The 17,280-nt window shown below is 36.7% G+C and overlaps 2 protein-coding genes and 1 non-coding gene across 3 annotated transcripts; 2 read left to right on the top strand and 1 right to left on the bottom strand.

Moving 5' to 3' along the window:
• The first annotated feature begins 3,345 nt into the window (after positions 1 to 3,345).
• LOC109183147 lies at positions 3,346 to 3,870 on the top strand. The gene has a single exon (XM_019333332.1). The coding sequence runs from the start codon at positions 3,346 to 3,348 to the stop codon at positions 3,868 to 3,870; it is 525 nt and encodes a 174-aa protein (XP_019188877.1).
• A 1,641-nt stretch (positions 3,871 to 5,511) lies between these two features.
• LOC109183146 lies at positions 5,512 to 9,683 on the top strand. Its single transcript, XM_019333331.1, has 5 exons — positions 5,512 to 5,727; positions 5,881 to 6,060; positions 6,251 to 6,367; positions 6,466 to 8,288; positions 9,398 to 9,683. Exons 1-5 carry the CDS (start codon positions 5,512 to 5,514, stop codon positions 9,681 to 9,683), a joined length of 2,622 nt encoding a protein of 873 aa, XP_019188876.1.
• A 5,905-nt stretch (positions 9,684 to 15,588) lies between these two features.
• TRNAS-GCU lies at positions 15,589 to 15,670 on the bottom strand. Its single transcript has one exon. It is a non-coding gene; the product is annotated as a tRNA-Ser (tRNA).
• Between the last annotated feature and the right edge of the window lie 1,610 nt (positions 15,671 to 17,280).

Raw genomic sequence — 17,280 nt, 5'->3', positions numbered from 1 at the left:
TTTATCTATAACCCAACCCATTTGTAGGACAATAATATATGAGATGATCTCACACAAGTATTTGCGGTATTAAAATTGATTTGTATAGCATGCTAATGTACTATACAATTGTTCGTAAGGACTACATAAGGTCAAGGAAAAAATGAAAATGTCATTTGTCATGTTAGACATGATCGATCTCATGATCGATGCACCCAACCAATATGATGATTTCTTTTTGATTGATACTTTGAGTGGGTAAATTAAAAGCACTCGTGTTAAATGAGATTGTGATCATTTTTTGACAAAATAATCAAATACCTACTAAAACATACGAAATAAAAGAAGAAAGATCTTCATTAGTCCTATTAATAGCAAGAAACAAAGAAATTAATATCAAGATCTGATCTTCATGTACTAAACTTGATTTGTGTAGCATAGGTAAGTACGTACAGTTGCTTGTAAGGATGCTTGTTTAAATTAAAAATAAAAATAAAAATGTTATTTATCACATTAGAGATGATGCACTCAATTGATGAGTGGTTATGCTGTGCAACATGGTGCACACGGTTGCAAAAACGACGTTGTTTTGACTAAAAACGCGCGTCTTATTTAAAAAAAAAAAAATTAAGTTTCGATTCCCCTCAAGAGCATTATGTTGTTCATTCATTCTGGATTTTTAGTTCATTCATTCTGGATTTTTAGATTATTCATTTTGGATTTTTAGTTTATTCATTCTGGATATTTAGTTCATTCATTCTGGATATTTAGACGGAAATCGAAACTGATTTTTTTTTTTTTTTATTTATGTTGGATATTTAGTTCATTCATTCAGGATACGGAGTATTTAGTTTATTTATTTTAGATTTTTAGTTTATTCATTTTGGATTTTTAATTAATTCATCCTGGAAATTAACTCCAGAATACATTTTGATTGTAGTGCATAAATTTGAACTAAAATCCACTAGAAGGTCAATCAGTGCATAAATTAAGTTTTTTTTTTTTTTTTTTTCAAAACTATTGTTTTTCTCTTCTTTTTTTTTTCCTCGTCCTTTTCTCTCCTTCTTCTCTTCTATGTGGCCTGAAAAAAACCGGCTCGTCTCTTGATAGACACTTTTGATGAGTCATTACCTTGATAGACACTTTTGATGAGTCATGTGATGAGTAATTTAGAAATTGTGACATTAAATTAAATAATCAATGAAGAAATTAAAAGAAAAGGTTATTAATTAAACGGCCTTTCCCGTTGGGAAGTGGGTGATGATGGGACCAGAGAGGTTTAACTCCCACAACTAAACTTTTTTTGTGCATTAAATTTCTTTTGACATTACAGAACAACACATATCTTAGCATGAAACTCCTTAGTATCCACATAAATTGTAAGTGAAAGGGTACATAGGAAAGAAGCTAAGTTTCAATCAATATATATTGTAGGTAAATATTAATGGTTATAATATATTTTATTTGTCTAAAAAGTTGTTCATGCTTATATTTTAACTAGTCATAGTATGCAACGCGAAATATCATGCCTAACGATTAACTATTATGTTTGATTCTTCAATTGGATGCGTTGAACACTTCATTGAAGGGCCTCTGGAATTCAAATGACTTGATCTTCAAAGAAGAGCTTGTATATATGGTTTGATCTTCGTTGAAGGGCCTATCTTCAGTGGAAGAGAGGAGATTTTATTTTCAGGATCATGGTGATCCCTGAATAACTTCAAAGTAATTTTCACGATCTTTTCAGGATGTCACCCATATGGTTCTAGGATGTTTTCTCTAGGATTGAACATGTATTAGTTTGAAGGCAAATAAAAATAGAATAGGTAGTGATGTATGTTTAAAAATATAATTGAACTGTGAAATAATCGCCTCAACGTTGGTGCAAGCGGTAAGAAATTGCATCCTAGCCCGGGCTGAACGGTGGCCGGGTAAGGGTTTATCAAATCCGTTGACGGTTTGTTCAGGCTTGCTGCTAGCCCATAGTAGCTAATCCCGTTAGGGTTCCGGTTACTACGATATTGGTGCTGCTTCGGTGGACTGATGATATTGGCTGACCTATATGTGGCCTGTGTGTTTTATTTGGTGGCCTGCGTACCATTTATTTGTTTTTTGGGCCTGCGTGCCTCCTTTGTGGTTTGTTTGCCTTGTGCTGATAGTTGGGCAGTTGTTGTTGTGTATTTTTGCCCTTGATGGGCTAGCATTCTTGGAGGTTTTTGGCCAGCCAATAGATTTAGTTTGATGAGACGTGGGCGTGAAGCGTTGCAGCCGTGTTGGCACTATTGCATCGTTGCATTGTGGTGCAGAGTCGCGGCATTACAACTTTGTGGTGGTGCGGCATGGTGGCGCACTAGTACATGGTGGCACGCAGGTATAGCTATTCTCCTAGAAACACCCGTTATGCTGCTGGTTTTTGCGAAAATTGGTGCGACGCCGATAGGGGGATTCTGCGCCTCCATTTCAGCACCCCTATTATTTATTTATTTTTCTTCATTTATTATTCCTTTGGTCTGGCTTATTAGTTGGGCTTGGATCCATTATTTTATTCTTTCATTCTTTAGGCTTGGCCTGTTAGGGCTTGAGTCCATCCTTTATTTTAGTTTCTTTATATTAGTATAGGTCCAATTTCAATGGCTGAGTATGTGTTATGGTCACTTTTGGACCATCAGTTGTAAGACATTTTAATTCCTTTGCTTAATAAAGTTTTGTTTAAAAAAAACTGTGAAATAATAACACAACTGCATATATAAGAAGAGTAAATTAAATATCACATTAAAATAAATAGATATATAACAACTTTATTGTAGTTTGTTTTTGTTAAAACGGCTAGTACAAACTCAAAAACTTCAATAAACACATAATGTAATTAGAACTCTACTAAACACAACAAAGAAAATATGCCAATGACCTTGTGGTCTAGTGGCACAAAGTGACTCTGCCAAATAAGAGGTCATGCTTCAGTAAGTTGAGAAAGTAACTACAAACAGATACTATATTGTAACAAAGTCAGTAGTATTAAAAAAAAATATATAACAAAGAAAATAGTAGCAAGGAATTTTTTTTTTAAAAAGGCATTTTTAGAAGGATATGAGGAATACCTAGAAAATAAGACAAATGCAACTCAAAGAAGATAAAGCAATGCTTCAAAAATTAATGTCAACGCTCTGTCATAGGACAATAAGGACATGAAAGTTTTAATTTTTTTTTTTTTGAAATGAAAGTTTAAAGTTTTAAATTACCAATTTAAACGGGTTTTTCTCTCTACCTAGGGTTTCTAGGTATTCCGGTCGTTTCTTCGACAATTCTTTACGGACGAATTCCGATTCCGACAACGACAACTAACGACGTTTCGTCTCTGCATGCGAGATGGCTTCGACGCCGGCTGATCCGGATGTGGCTGGTTTGACGGCCAGGTGGGCTGATATTGTGTTCCAGGAGGAAGCCACGGCGTTTCTGCCGGTTGAAGGGGACGGGACCGAGGAGGGGGGCGGCGAGGTGGAGGAGAGTTGGGGGGTGGTGGGAAGGTTCTTGACACGGAAGCTAGTCAGGTTGGAATTTATGAGTCAGGTCCTGGCATCGGTGTGGCAGCCGGTGAGCGGGGTTGAGGCAACGGAGGTTGAGCCTGGTCGATTCCTGTTTGTTTTTCATCATGTAACGGACATGGAACGAGTTCTAAACGAGGGGCCCTGGTCTTTTGATAATAGTACGCTGGTGTGTAAGCAGGTCCCTAACGGAGTTATGCCGGTTGATGTAGTGCTGGATACGGTGGATTTATGGGTTCAGCTACATGGACTGCCGAATGGATACTCATCTAGTAGGATTTTGGAACAGATTGGAAATTTCTTGGGTACGTTTGTGAAATATGATGATCATTTCGATAACGCCCCGTAGAAGACGTATCACCGTATTAGGGTTTCGTTGCCTGTTGATAAACCCTTAAAAAGACGAATGAATTTCATTAAACGAGATAAGACGAGTTGCTGGGTCATGTTTAAGTGTGAACGCCTTCATACATATTGCTATTTCTGCGGGATGTTAGGCCACTTGTATCAGTTTTGTCGTGGGGCAAGGGACTCGAAGATGCCGGTGGAGGAGTACTTGTATGGCCCGGAGCTACGGGCAGGAGGGAGCCGTGGCCCTAGGCCGGTGGGGGGCAGCTGGCTGTTGCCGACGGGTCGGCATGCCGTGGGGAGGAAACCGCCAGCTGACCGAGCAGTTGTGGGGGGGAGTTCGCAAGGTGGGAACCGGACCGAGGGGGTAGTTGAGGCGGAGGTGGTGGCGGTAGCCAAGCGGCGCCGGGGGGAGGTGGATGGGGAGGGACGTAGGTGCGAGAGAGGTGATATTGTCATGGCTGAGATTCCAAAAAACTTGCAGCAGGCGGGCTTTGGTTCCCAGACCCGCCCGGTTCAATGAGTACGTTAAGTTGGAACTGCCGTGGCTTGGGTAATCCACGGACAGTTCGGGAGATTGTGGACATGGTGTCCCGAAAGCAACCCGACTTTGTATTTCTAATGGAGACTTAGGTGGCACGTGATCATGCAGAGCGATTACGTGTTAAAATCGGTTACGAAGGACTTTTTTATGTTAACAGTTATGGGTTAAGTGGTGGTATAGCGTTACTGTGGAAGAAGAATAGTACGGCTCGGCTAATCAGTTACTCAACGAACTATGTTGATGTTGGGGTAACTATTGCTGGCTTTCCTGAATGGCGAATGACGGGTTATTATGGATTTTCTGAACGAACAAGACGTGCTGAGTCATGGGATCTTTTGAGAACGCTCTCGGGTAGGTCGAACCTCCCCTGGGTTGTTATTGGAGATTTTAATGATTTGTTATATCAGAATGAGAAGAGAGGGGGAAATCCGCATCCGAATAGCCTCCTACGCGGCTTTGGGGAAGCTATTGAGGACTGTGGGCTTGCTCAATTGCCTATGGTTGGTTATCCGTACACATGGGAGAAGGGGAAGGGGACATCAAACTGGATGGAGGAGAGGCTCGATAAAGTTCTAGTAACAGACGAGTGGCGGGGTATGGTGATGGGGGCTAAGGTGATGAACCTGAGAACTCAGAAGTCTGATCACTCGGCTCTCTTCCTGGGGATTCAGGACTCCGGTGGGGGTGTTGGGCCTTGCAGGAGGGGTTTTCGGTTCGAGATGGCCTGGTTGCATGATGAGGGGTGCAGGAGTGTGGTAGAGCAGTCCTGGCAGGAGGGGAGGGGCCAGGGTTTACAGAACTGTATTCAGTATTGTGGGACCCGGTTAACACGATGGGGTGGAGACCGGTATCATAAGTACGGAAAACGGATTAATGAACTGACAAGAGAGCAGCAGCGTTTGAGGGGGCGTACTGACCCGGCCTCCCTGGCTGAGTTTCAACGCCTAGAACAGCTGTTAAGCTGTACAGAAGCTCAGGAGGATGCATACTGGAGACAGAGAGCCAAGCAACACTGGCTTAAGGAGGCAGACACTAATACAAAGTTTTTCCACAGGTATGCCTCTCACCGAAAAAAAGAAGAATACTATTTCTAGATTGATGAATGATAATGGGGATTGGTTTGAGGGGGAGCCTATGAAAAATATTATCCTGCAGTATTATAATCGTATTTTCTCTGCTGGAACCCCTGGAACTGGGGAGGATTTCTTTGAGGGAATTGTCCCGCAAATCACGCAGGCACAAAATGAGTCTTTGTTGCATTCATTTGAACTGGATGAGGTTAAGAGTGCAATGTTTGCGATGTTTCCGGACAAGGCACCAGGCCCGGATGGAATGAATCCAGGCTTTTACCAACATTTTTGGGATGTGGTTGGGGGTGATGTGGCGAGCTTTATAATTAATTGTGTTGAGTCCTGTGATTTTCCGCCTGGGTTGACTGAGACTGATATTGTTCTAATCCCTAAGAAGAAAACCCCGGAGTATGTCACTGATTTGCGGCCTATAGCCCTCAGTAATGTGGTCTATAGAGTTATGGCAAAAATGTTGGCTAATAGAATGAAGCCGTTAATGGAAGGAGTAATATCTGAGTCACAAAGCGCATTTATCCCGGATAGATTGATAACGGATAATATACTATTGGCTGCAGAGGTGGGGCATTTCTTGAATAGGAAACAATGTGGAGTGGGGGGATGGAGTGCCCTTAAAACTAGACATGGCGAAGGCATATGATCGGGTTGAATGGCCCTTCTTACGAAGGATGATGTTGGCACTGGGATTTCATGCTGGATGGGTGGAGTTGATTATGAAGTGTGTAACCTCTGTCTCATATAATATTCAGGTGAATGGATTAAGATGTGATCCTATTATACCCACTCGTGGAATAAGGCAAGGGGATCCTTTGTCTCCATATCTATTTATTATTTGTGCAGAGGGTCTATCTTTGATGTTGCAGCAGGCACATAATGTGGGATCGATACATGGCTGCAGGGTAGCAAGAGGAGCCCCCCGATTTCTCACTTATTTTTTGCAGATGATAGTCTACTGTTTTTTAAGGCCAAGGCGGAGGAAGCAACTGAGGTTAAAAGGTGTCTATCTGTTTATGAGAATTTATCCGGGCAGGCAGTAAATTATCACAAGTCAAGCATATGCTATAGCAGAAATACTAGTGATGAGGATAGACAAAATGTGGCTCAGATTTTGGGTGTGGCACAGGCACCGAATTATGGCAAGTATTTGGGACTCCCCTCTTTTATTGGAAGGCGCAAGAAAGCAGTTTTTGCGTATGTGGAAGATAAAATCCGTCAAAGGATTGGATCATGGAACAAAAAACTGATATCACAGGCAGGGAAAGAAATTCTTTTGAAAACTGTAGCACAATATATGCCTACGTTTTCAATGAGTGTTTTCTTGTTACCTGTATCAGTGTGTACGGCGATAGAAAGGACGATGAATCGTTACTGGTGGGATTCTGGAACTGACAGGCGAATACACTGGAAGGCATGGGATAAGTTATGTGTACCAAAGAAATATGGTGGGCTAGGATTTAAAGATTTGCGAGCGTTTAATCTAGCAATGCTAGGAAAGCAGGCATGGAGAATGTTGACTAAGCCTGACTCTCTAGTAGCACGTGTGTATAAGGCCCGGTATTTTCCGAAAGGATCTTTCTTTGATGCACAGGTGGGAAATAATCCCAGTTTCTGCTGGCGGAGCATCATGGCAGCAAAGAGTATTATTTGTGGTGGGGTCAGGCGCAGAATTGGTAATGGGGAGGCTACATTCATATGGACCCATCCTTGGCTACGAAATGACCATGACCCAATGATACAAACAGAAATGCCAATACAGTTGAAGGAAGCCAAGGTGGCAGGTTCGATAGACCAGCAAACTGGTGTGTGGGATCCCTCAATCTTAACTGATTTATTTCAACCCAGTGATGTAGCGGAAATTATGAAAATACACATCTCCCCGGAGTATGATGATACTTGGTACTGGCATGGGGATCTAAGGGGAGAGTACACTGTTAAAAGTGGATATAAGCAAGTAATGGGAAATTATCAACATACTAATGGGGTATTTACAAAATGGTTATCCCTATGGAAATTAAAAATCCCCCCAAAATGGAGAATGTTTCTATGGAGAGCCATTAGTGATATATTGCCTACTATTACAAACTTGTTTATAAAAAGGGTGGATGTGGATCCACGATGTGCCATGTGTGGATTATCTCAAGAAGACACAATGCATGCTTTGGTGTTGTGTGATTTTGCAAGGAACATTTGGGATAAATCTAACCTCACAATTCCAAATATAATCACAAATATTTTTTATGTTTGGTTTGATGAACTTCTAAATGTTCTAGACTCTGACGGGATATTCTATGCAGTAGCAATACTTTACAATATATGGAGAGCAAGGAACAGGGCTGTATGGGAAGCAACATTACCACGGCCGGAAGTGGTCCTCAAAATAGCCGCTGCTGCCAAGCTGGCTAGGACTCGGGCGCACCCACAGCAGCCCACGGCACCGCCCACCACGCTCCTACTAGACACGGACGGGGGATATGTTTCGGCATTCAGTGGACCACTACAAGGATGCTCCTCACCACTTATGACAGAGGTGCTCGCATGTAAAGAGGCTCTATCATGGTTGAAGGATCGGGGTGAGCAGAATGTTGAGGTTTATACGGACTGCCTGACACTACATCACTATCTTACTACACCAACTATTGTGCTGTGCACATATCTAGGCTATGTCATTGACACTTGCAGGCTTATTGCATCTTCGTTTCAGTCTTGTTCGTTTCATTTTATTCCTAGAGTAGAGAACCATTTAGCTCATGCTTTAGCTACTACGGCTTATCAGCAAACTGCAATTATGTATTGGGATCTGCTCCCACCGGATGTTATTTCGGCCTACTTTTAATGAAGCATCATAAAATTTTCAAAAAAAAAATTACCAATTTAAACATATTCTATAAAACAACAAAATTTGAAATTCTAAAAGTAATGTAGGCCAAGTACATTGTGATTTGATGACATCATTGTTGCTATTTTAAATGTAAGGCCATAACTTCGAGTCTTATCGCAATAAAAAAAAAAGTAAATTACTAATACTTTGTGTTTACACCCTAGTAGGGATGTCAATTGAGCCAACGTTTTCTATTTCGGGTTAGTCCGTCCTATTGGGCCATCATGTTTATTGATTCGGGCTAATCAATTTACTTTTTGGTCAGATTTAAATTTTTTAGCCCTAATCCTATAACTTTGGGATGTCGGGCTTATCGGACGGGTTCAATTAAAACTTTTGACATTATCAAATTAACATTTTGAAATTTCAATTTTGATAAACTAGCAATTTCTACAAATCTAATAAGAGCCAATAATGTTATGCCCTTAACTGCAACAAAAAAATGTCGGTAGTAGTTGTTTCTTAAAATGAATGGTTCATATTATTTTGATTTTAGTATTTTTTTAATGATTTCCCTTATTTAACCTCTATTATAGAGTTTTTACCCATTTTGGTCCCTTGACTATGACTCATTCTCAATTTAGCAGTCTGATTTTTAATTGCACCCAATGTGGTCCCTTGACTTTTAAAAATTACCCCAATTTGGTCCTCTGTTACCTTTTCCATCAATTAGGCGTTAAGTTTGGGGGTAATTTTGTCATTTCATTGTTTTGGTCACATTTTCCATCAATTAGACTCCACGAAGGTTTTCTAGTATTGCCTGGCGATTTCACGAAGGTTTTCTCCGGCGACCTTTTCCATCAATTGGTCTTATCACCATTTCCCGTCTGTTTTTCTGTCATTTTCATAGCCGGAAAAGGGAAATCGACTGCTCCTCGGTAGGTTGAGCCTTCTATCTCCCGTTCTCTAGGTTCGAAGGATACCCTTTCTGTCGTCGACCTTGGAGTTGATGCTGTTAGCGTGAGAAACAGAGCACCCAAGCCGCATCTATCCTCGTTGGTCCCTTTCATAATTCCAGAAAGCTTGAAGGTGATGAATGCCTTCTCAAGGAGTTCAACACCAATGGTGTGGCTGACCATGTATTTGTGTTCGAAGAAGAGAAATTTTCCTGCCATCTTGGCAGATTTGCCGGCCATTTCCCAGGCAGTCGAAGAGTTCACTGGTTCATGGGGAGTGGACTGCCGGCGGTTGCGGCGTTGCATGGTCACTTCGAGGCTGTGACTGAGCCTAGGGAAGGATCGGGATCATTGCCCATGGTTCAGAATGTTGATCGGAGAAAGGTAGGGATCATTGCCCATTATTGAGTGTATGTCCACTTTCATTAGGATTGACAGTTGACACGTTCAGAGTATCAATATTAGAATCAAAATTAGTTTCTTGAACATACAAACCCCTATTGTTGGATCAAGGGATTGAATATTTTGGACTTGAGACCCAACACTTAGCATGGCTGAATAAGAAACTTCAGTGGCATTAATGAGAGGGAGACGAATGCTATCTATCAGTAGGGAGCAAAGATGGATTCACAACACCTCTACTCCCACTGTTAGCATTCAACGAAACGGAATTGAAATCCCTTCTCATTTGATCAAAAACATTAACATCAGCCACGGTTGAAACATCAAGATTTGGCCTTGGCCGAGAGATAGTGATATGGGGAGCAACTGTACTAACACTACTAACACCTCCATCCAACGCCAAACCCCGATCAGTAGAATGAAGGGTTGGTAATGTATGCCCAACAGAAGTTTGCACATGAGAAACCAAGACTTGAGGCGGCAAGCCTTCGTGAACTAGAGCAGAAATCAAACCCGGGACTCCGACATTGGAAACCATCGGTAATGGAGCTCGAAGAGGATTATGGGAGCTATGACCAGCCAAGTTCGCATGAACCGGCCGATTACCAACACCATGACAAGATCGCATTACCAGTACGTGGAGTCTCCAATCTGCCAGAAACTATCCCAGAATCTTGAGGAATAAAGGACTTACCTTGCACCATAGAGTAAGATGATGAACCTTGGCAAAGAGCAGTTTGAACCCGAGAGTATGGAGCCTTGGTTTTGCAACGTCTCCACCTGCCACGAGCCACCAATCCTGCCCAAAAGGAGGGCGATCAACAAATTGGCGTTGGTGATCAACATCCCTAGCATCCCTGACTCCAACGGTGGACTCCGATTTCCCATGCAAGGCCTCGATCGACGGGGGGCGGAGGTCAACGAAATCGAAGTCGCGACCAACCTCGCATCCAACGAAATTCGCGGATGATTTTCTTATTAAATGAAGCCTCCGAAAAATCAGGACCAACCTGGCATTTACCCTTCCATCGGGAAGAAACTGATTATAGCCTCTCGTCGGAGAAGTTGGGCCTCTCTGGCCAGATTCCGGTGTCCAGAACCCCCACTATAACATCATCCGCGTAATCAGAGTTTGGCTAGAGGCCAAAAGATTCCGTCAAGCCTAAAAACTGAGGCGTGTGAGTGGTGTGAAGCTGCGGGACTTTACCCAGAAGGACAGAGATCACGCCGGGAAAGCTCCATAGCTAAGACGCGGCGCGGCCATACCGAGTACAAGAGCTCAAATGGGTTAATGGACGGAAATACCCCTTATATTAACAGCTGTTTGACACAAAATGTAACGGAGGACCAATTTGGGGTAATTTTTAAAAGTCAAGGGACTACATTGGGTGCAATTGAAAGTCGGAATGCAAAATTGAGAATGGAGCATAGTCAAGGGACCAAAATGGGTAAAAACTCTCTATTATATTATAACTCTAAATTTTGTTAGTATAAACTTTAGTAACAAAATATTCCGTTAACTATCTACAATCTACAAAACTAATAAGAGCCAATAATGTTAGGCCCTTAACTGAAACAAAAAAATTTCGGTAGTTGTTTTTTAAAATGAATGGTTCATATTATTTTTATTTTAGTATTTTTTTTTTAATGATTTCCCTTATTTACCCTCTATTATATTATAACTCTAAATTTCGTTAGTATAAACTTTAGTAACGGAATACTCCGTTAACTATTTATTATTTCTAACATACTCATTAATTTATATAAGAAAGGTCTTATGTTCGAACCCCAACCCAATTAGAATTGGCATAATTGTTAAACATATATTATGAATATGTTAAAATGTATTAAAAATATATATAATATAAAATTTAACACAAATTTTGGTCAAATAATTAGCCCGACTAAATACATAGCATTCAAAGTTGAGCATTAATGATTTTAAATCCGGAACTTTAAAATTCATTTGATTTTCTTGAATTATTTTTTTTTTATAAAAAAAAACAAATTTAGGTTAAGTTTTTTTTTTTTTTAATGTTTAATTAATCTTCTTTTGATTATTTACCAAGTATTTTATACAAATATAATAAATATTAATATTTTGTTCAATACTTTCACATGATAACCTACGACACACATCTCACAACACATGAAACATGTAGAGGAAAAACTACCACTACTAAATATCAATAGGTGTTTGTAAGATAAAGAGTTCATATTACAACTAAAATCTCAATCATATACACAGAAAGGCAAATCTAAAGCTTCCTACACCATAATCTCATTGCATGATGAATCCCTCCATGCTGCCACCAATAACCTAATTGCAGATGACACACTACTAATAAAAAAAAAAAAAAAAAAAAAAAAAAAAAAAAAAAAAAAAGAGAGGACATGTACTGAAGATGAAAACAATGATAGACAATTAAGAAGAATTATAGAAATTTAAACCAAAAGTAGTATTTATTTAGATTATCACTTTAAGACTAAGTATTTAGACTAGCGTTATTACAAAGCTGCAAACATTTATTTTAGTGACAATTATAATCAATCTCTCACATATTATCTTGAATTTATATACTTTAAATTACCAATTTAAAAAAAAAAAAAACAAATTCAACATTTATTTACTTATGCATAAAAATCTCCTATATAATATTGCATTGATATATTTGAATTACTTATTTAAAAATAATCATTGGACATTATCTCATTCGCGCAAAGCGCGTAAAAAAACTAGTACACTAATAAATATAAACTTATACATCATTCATTTAATATAAACATCCATTTTTAAATTCTTACTAAAAATAATTAATATATGTATTATGTACACTATAATGCAATAATTATAATAAGGTTTTTTTTTTATTATTTATTTTCATAAAAAATATTTTATTTTTATTAAAATTTTATTTACAAATTACTAAAGATGAGCTTACATATAAATTTTCTATATATTTTGTTTCACGTCACTTGAGAAACAAAGAATAGCCTTAAGTGGTTCGAGGTATCAGGCTAGCCCGTTTGGGCCATTGGACTTATTGATTTTGGGCATATTGGGCTACTTTTTTTTGTCCCTCTACTTTAAAAGTGGTGAAACTAAAAACAATAGTTAGCGGTATTAATATTACTGTTAATTTTGCTTACGTGGTAATGACATCATAATTGCCACATCATGATATTTTTATCCCAACTCATATATTACTTTTATAAATATTTAAAATTAATTATTTTTACCACTAATATATTATGGAGTACATTAATATGTCCAAAATAAATAATTACATGCAACATCAAGTGTCCAAATCTCATTAGGAACATGGTTGTAATTATTTATTTTGGACATACTAGTTTAATATATTGGTGGTAAAAATAATTAATTTTAAATATTTATAAAGTAATATATGAGTAGGAATATAAATATCATAATGTGACAATGATGATGTCAGCACCACATAACCTAAGTTAACGGTAATATTAACACTATTAACTATTGTCCTTAATTGCAGAACTTTTTAAAGTATAGGGGACTAAATTGAACAAAATAAAGGTATAAGGAATAAATTGAACAAAACATTATAGTATAAGGATCTCGTAGGTATTTTGACCACTTCTTTTCCCACAAATATAAATAGTTGAAAGCCCACACTCCAACCCAAAATTTATCAAATTCCTTTGCATACTTTTTACATCTGTCAAAACATACAAACTTTTCCTCTATCCCTATCATGTTTTACATGTTTTACAATACGTTTCGTAACTTTCATAAATATTCATTTTGTTATCTTTTTTAGGTTCATATATATATATATATATATATATATATATATATATATAATAATAATAATAGACAATCAATCACTATGTATCACATTAAATATTATTTCTATTTTTAGAAATAACATTTTTTTTTCCAGTTTAGACATACAAACATATATGGTTTATTTTATTTAATTTGTACTTTAACACATATGAAATTGGTAGCCATAGTTGTAAACTGCATTTACCATGATGTACTGCTTGGTAGCTAGAGATTGGAAAATGATAGCTATAGTTTGTACTAACTTTGGAATGTAACTAATGACCTTGCGGGTTAAGTTAAGTCAACTTTCTAAAATATTTTCTAACATTTTTCCACTTATCGAGAAGTGAAGCGCATTTCGCGGTTCCAAGAAGTGCACCCCTCGGTCGTTTTACCGAGAAGTAAACTTACCTTCCGATCACAAGTGAGAGTTTACTTTTTGACCCAGTCAAGATGTTTATTGACAATACTTACCTTCCGATCCACCATTTTCCCTACATTTTGCACTCTTTGGGTGTCTAAACTGAAAAAAGTAATAATGTTATTTTTAACGACAAAAATAATATTTAATGTGATACATAGTGATTGATTATCAATAATTTAAAGCAACAAATAAATCAAAATTTGTATACAATAAAATTTAAATGTTATTATAAATAATTTCAATGTGAGTTGTATTACCATTTGTAGGCATGTTAATAGGTGTTCTTGGAGAGCAAATCATAAATATACCGTGCTTCACTACCAGCCACAGCAAGTATTTACAGCCAGGGAGAAAATTAAAAAATGCTTCAGTAAAATAGTTAAATAAGCTATTGATATAACAAATTTGCTTACCATTCACTATGAGATTAACTGAACTAAATGCTGGTGAATCAACAGCATTCTAACAATTGTTGAGCATTATCAAACAATATATTCGATCGAAGCAACGATGTTTGTGTATTATTCTGATTACAACACAGCTCATTTTCTAAAAAAATAAAATGACAGAGTTAAAATGATTGTTAAGGAATGACTCGTGATGTAAATAAATAACAATGAATCCATTTAGTAACAAAAAAATAAATTTTATATGTTAATTGGATATTTATTACTTACTCAATTTTATTTTACAATTTTTAATTAAATATTGTATTCAAAATGACATAACCCAGGCCAACACTTAGCTTTCCAAAATTTTCAAAGAAAAAAAAAAAAAAAAAACCCTAGCCCATTTTTATTCATTCGGCCCAATTCCACCCTTACGACCACCGCTCCGCTTTATCTGGCAATCTAAAAAAATCAATTTCGCTCGTCTCTTAATCTAGAAAGCATTTTCATTTCTATCTAGCTCTCATTAAGGGTGTGATCGGTTCACCTAACCGTTTGAACTGAAGTTTTTAAAGGTATAACCATTAATCGAACCGAACTTTGTATTACCGTTCGGTTAACGGGTTAACCGAAGATTTTTAAACTAAAGTTTTAAATTTATAAATCAATACATATAATAATAAATTCAATTAAAATAATACCTATAATAACGGGTTCATAACAAAATATGCAAACACAATACCATAAATACATTACAAACATAAAAGCATAATTATAAAGTCCAAACATCCAAACAGAATTATATATTTAAATTTTGGTTAACCGTTTGGTTAATTCAATTAACCGATAGTTTCGAACTGAATTCGATTAACCAATAATTTCGATTGTGTAATTTATTTGTTGCTTTATTTGTTTTTCATCTTTACGCAAAATTTTTCTTAAAAATTCTATATATAATTACACATCTTTATATATACGTATTGCAAAACCTCTTTCGTCTTTAATTACACAATTTTTCTTATAAATTGTGAATACTACTGATTCTATTCCATTTTTCATTTTAAAGAGAAATAACCTTATTATTAAAAAAAAAAATTTAGACGAGAAACTTCATAGGAGAATTTTATTTTTATTAATAGTATAGATGTGTGAACATTTTTTAGGGGTAAAAGAATACAAATAAATTTTGCATTTTTCTTAAAATTTATGTTTACGTTAAATTAGAACCATTATGGAATGAAAGGAGTTTAAATTTGTAAAGGTAGGTCGCCTCAACTTGGATTTAAAACATTTCGTCGCCTGAGAGATTCGAACTCTCGCGGGGAAACCCCATGTACTTAGCAGGCACACGCCTTAACCACTCGGCCAAAGCGACTTCATGTTACAGCGTTCTATTTTATACATTAAATAAGATAGCCTTTGATTGCACCATTCATTACATTGTAGTTGTAGACTTGTAATTACTCTATTTATTTTTTTTATTGTTGTTTGATGGACTTTAGTATGCCAACTCAATGTGAACCAAGTGATAAATTCTGAATTAATGAAAGTAATTAAGGTTAAACATTTATTTGACTCAATTTGTTTATTTTGACAAATACTCCATTAAATCGCATGCACCACCCACGTTTCTAATTTTCTATCAAGCCTATGTTTCATATCCATTATCTTAATTAGGAGTTTATTCCATCCAAACTATTATACATTTAAAAAAAAATTATAATCTTTAAAAGTTTGAAAGTATTTGATTCAAAAATTTAAATTCTTTAACTAATGTTGGATAGTATTTGATTAAGGTTTTCAAGAGTTGTTAAAAAGTAGGTTTTGTATCATTTGTTTTGTATCACATTATCTCTCTGTAGAGCAATAAAAATTGTTTCCTTTAATTTACATAACTGATGTCTCTGTAAGCACATAATCCACATTAAACACTTTTATATGTGGCAATAACCGTAAATCCTACTAACCTCACGCCATACCTTCACTTGTTGGTTGCTTGAGTTCTTTGTCTGATGAACATGAGTTCTTCGGAGCTGCTGTGGAATCACCGTGAATAAAGAAGTGTTTTCTCTCACTTCTTCAGATCTTTGGATGGTGTATGAGTCGTAAACTGAGTAGTGAGAGGACTTAGAAATTTTTATACCCACATCCCATCTAAGTAATGTTGACTAAATACTAATACTATACTTAGTCAACCTAAATAGTTTACACCATATAAATAATACTTAAAATTATTGTTATAATAATAATAATAATACATAAGGAAAACGTTACAGTCTCATCATGTTATCTATAATCACACTTGGTCAAGTTCATATTGGATGGGTACTACCCCATTGGTCTTAAATGCAAAAGGAGATCAGATACAAGAAAATTGTTTAATTTACATCAGTACGTAAATGCAAAAATCATGCATCGTGGTTGGTTCTGGTACTGTTATTGGAGCTGGATCAAGCATTATACCATCCTTAGATACAGCTTTGATAATACACAAAATAAACATACTTTATCTCATATTTATTTATTAATTGTTGGTTTGTCCCAATGATGTTTTAGCTTAAATGATTAAATTATTTATATTTTAACTAAAAGATAACTTATACTTCCTCTGTCCCATTTTATCTGTCCTACTTACAATTTATTGGTTAAATCAACTTTTTGTTCTTTGTTTATTTTCTTTAGTATTTTAAAAAATTGAATTGAAAATAATTTCAGACAAGCCTCGTTAACGGGTTGTAGCATATTTTGACAAACAAATAAATACCCGGAGTATCGGGTTATCGATCTACAGAGAAGTAGGCGTATTAAGCACTAGTTACTAATCTATTCACAATAAGTTAATCCTATCGAAAAGGGTGATTGATTGATTGATGGTAAAAGTAAAACTAATTAAAAGAGAACAAGGTAGCAGGTTGATGAAAACAATAGAGAAAGAGTGAGATTTTTGGGATTCAAGTGCTTAATCACCTAGTGTCAATCTAAAGT

This window comes from Ipomoea nil, unplaced genomic scaffold (assembly GCF_001879475.1).
Source record: "Ipomoea nil cultivar Tokyo-kokei standard unplaced genomic scaffold, Asagao_1.1 scaffold1101, whole genome shotgun sequence".
NCBI classification, from domain to species: domain Eukaryota; kingdom Viridiplantae; phylum Streptophyta; class Magnoliopsida; order Solanales; family Convolvulaceae; genus Ipomoea; species Ipomoea nil.
Note: the sequence above shows the minus strand (reverse complement) of the source record. Positions and strands in the feature narration are given on the sequence as shown.

Excerpts from the sequence above, each read along its gene's own strand:
- LOC109183147 (XM_019333332.1), top strand. The coding sequence starts at position 3,346 with ATGGCTTCGACGCCGGCTGATCCGGATGTGGCTGGTTTGACGGCCAGG.
- LOC109183146 (XM_019333331.1), top strand. The coding sequence starts at position 5,512 with ATGAATGATAATGGGGATTGGTTTGAGGGGGAGCCTATGAAAAATATT. Across the intron at positions 6,368-6,465 it reads TATCTTTGATGTTGCAGCAG|GCCAAGGCGGAGGAAGCAAC; the intron begins GCACATAATGTG and ends CTGTTTTTTAAG. Across the intron at positions 8,289-9,397 it reads TATCAGCAAACTGCAATTAT|AAAGCTTGAAGGTGATGAAT; the intron begins GTATTGGGATCT and ends TCATAATTCCAG.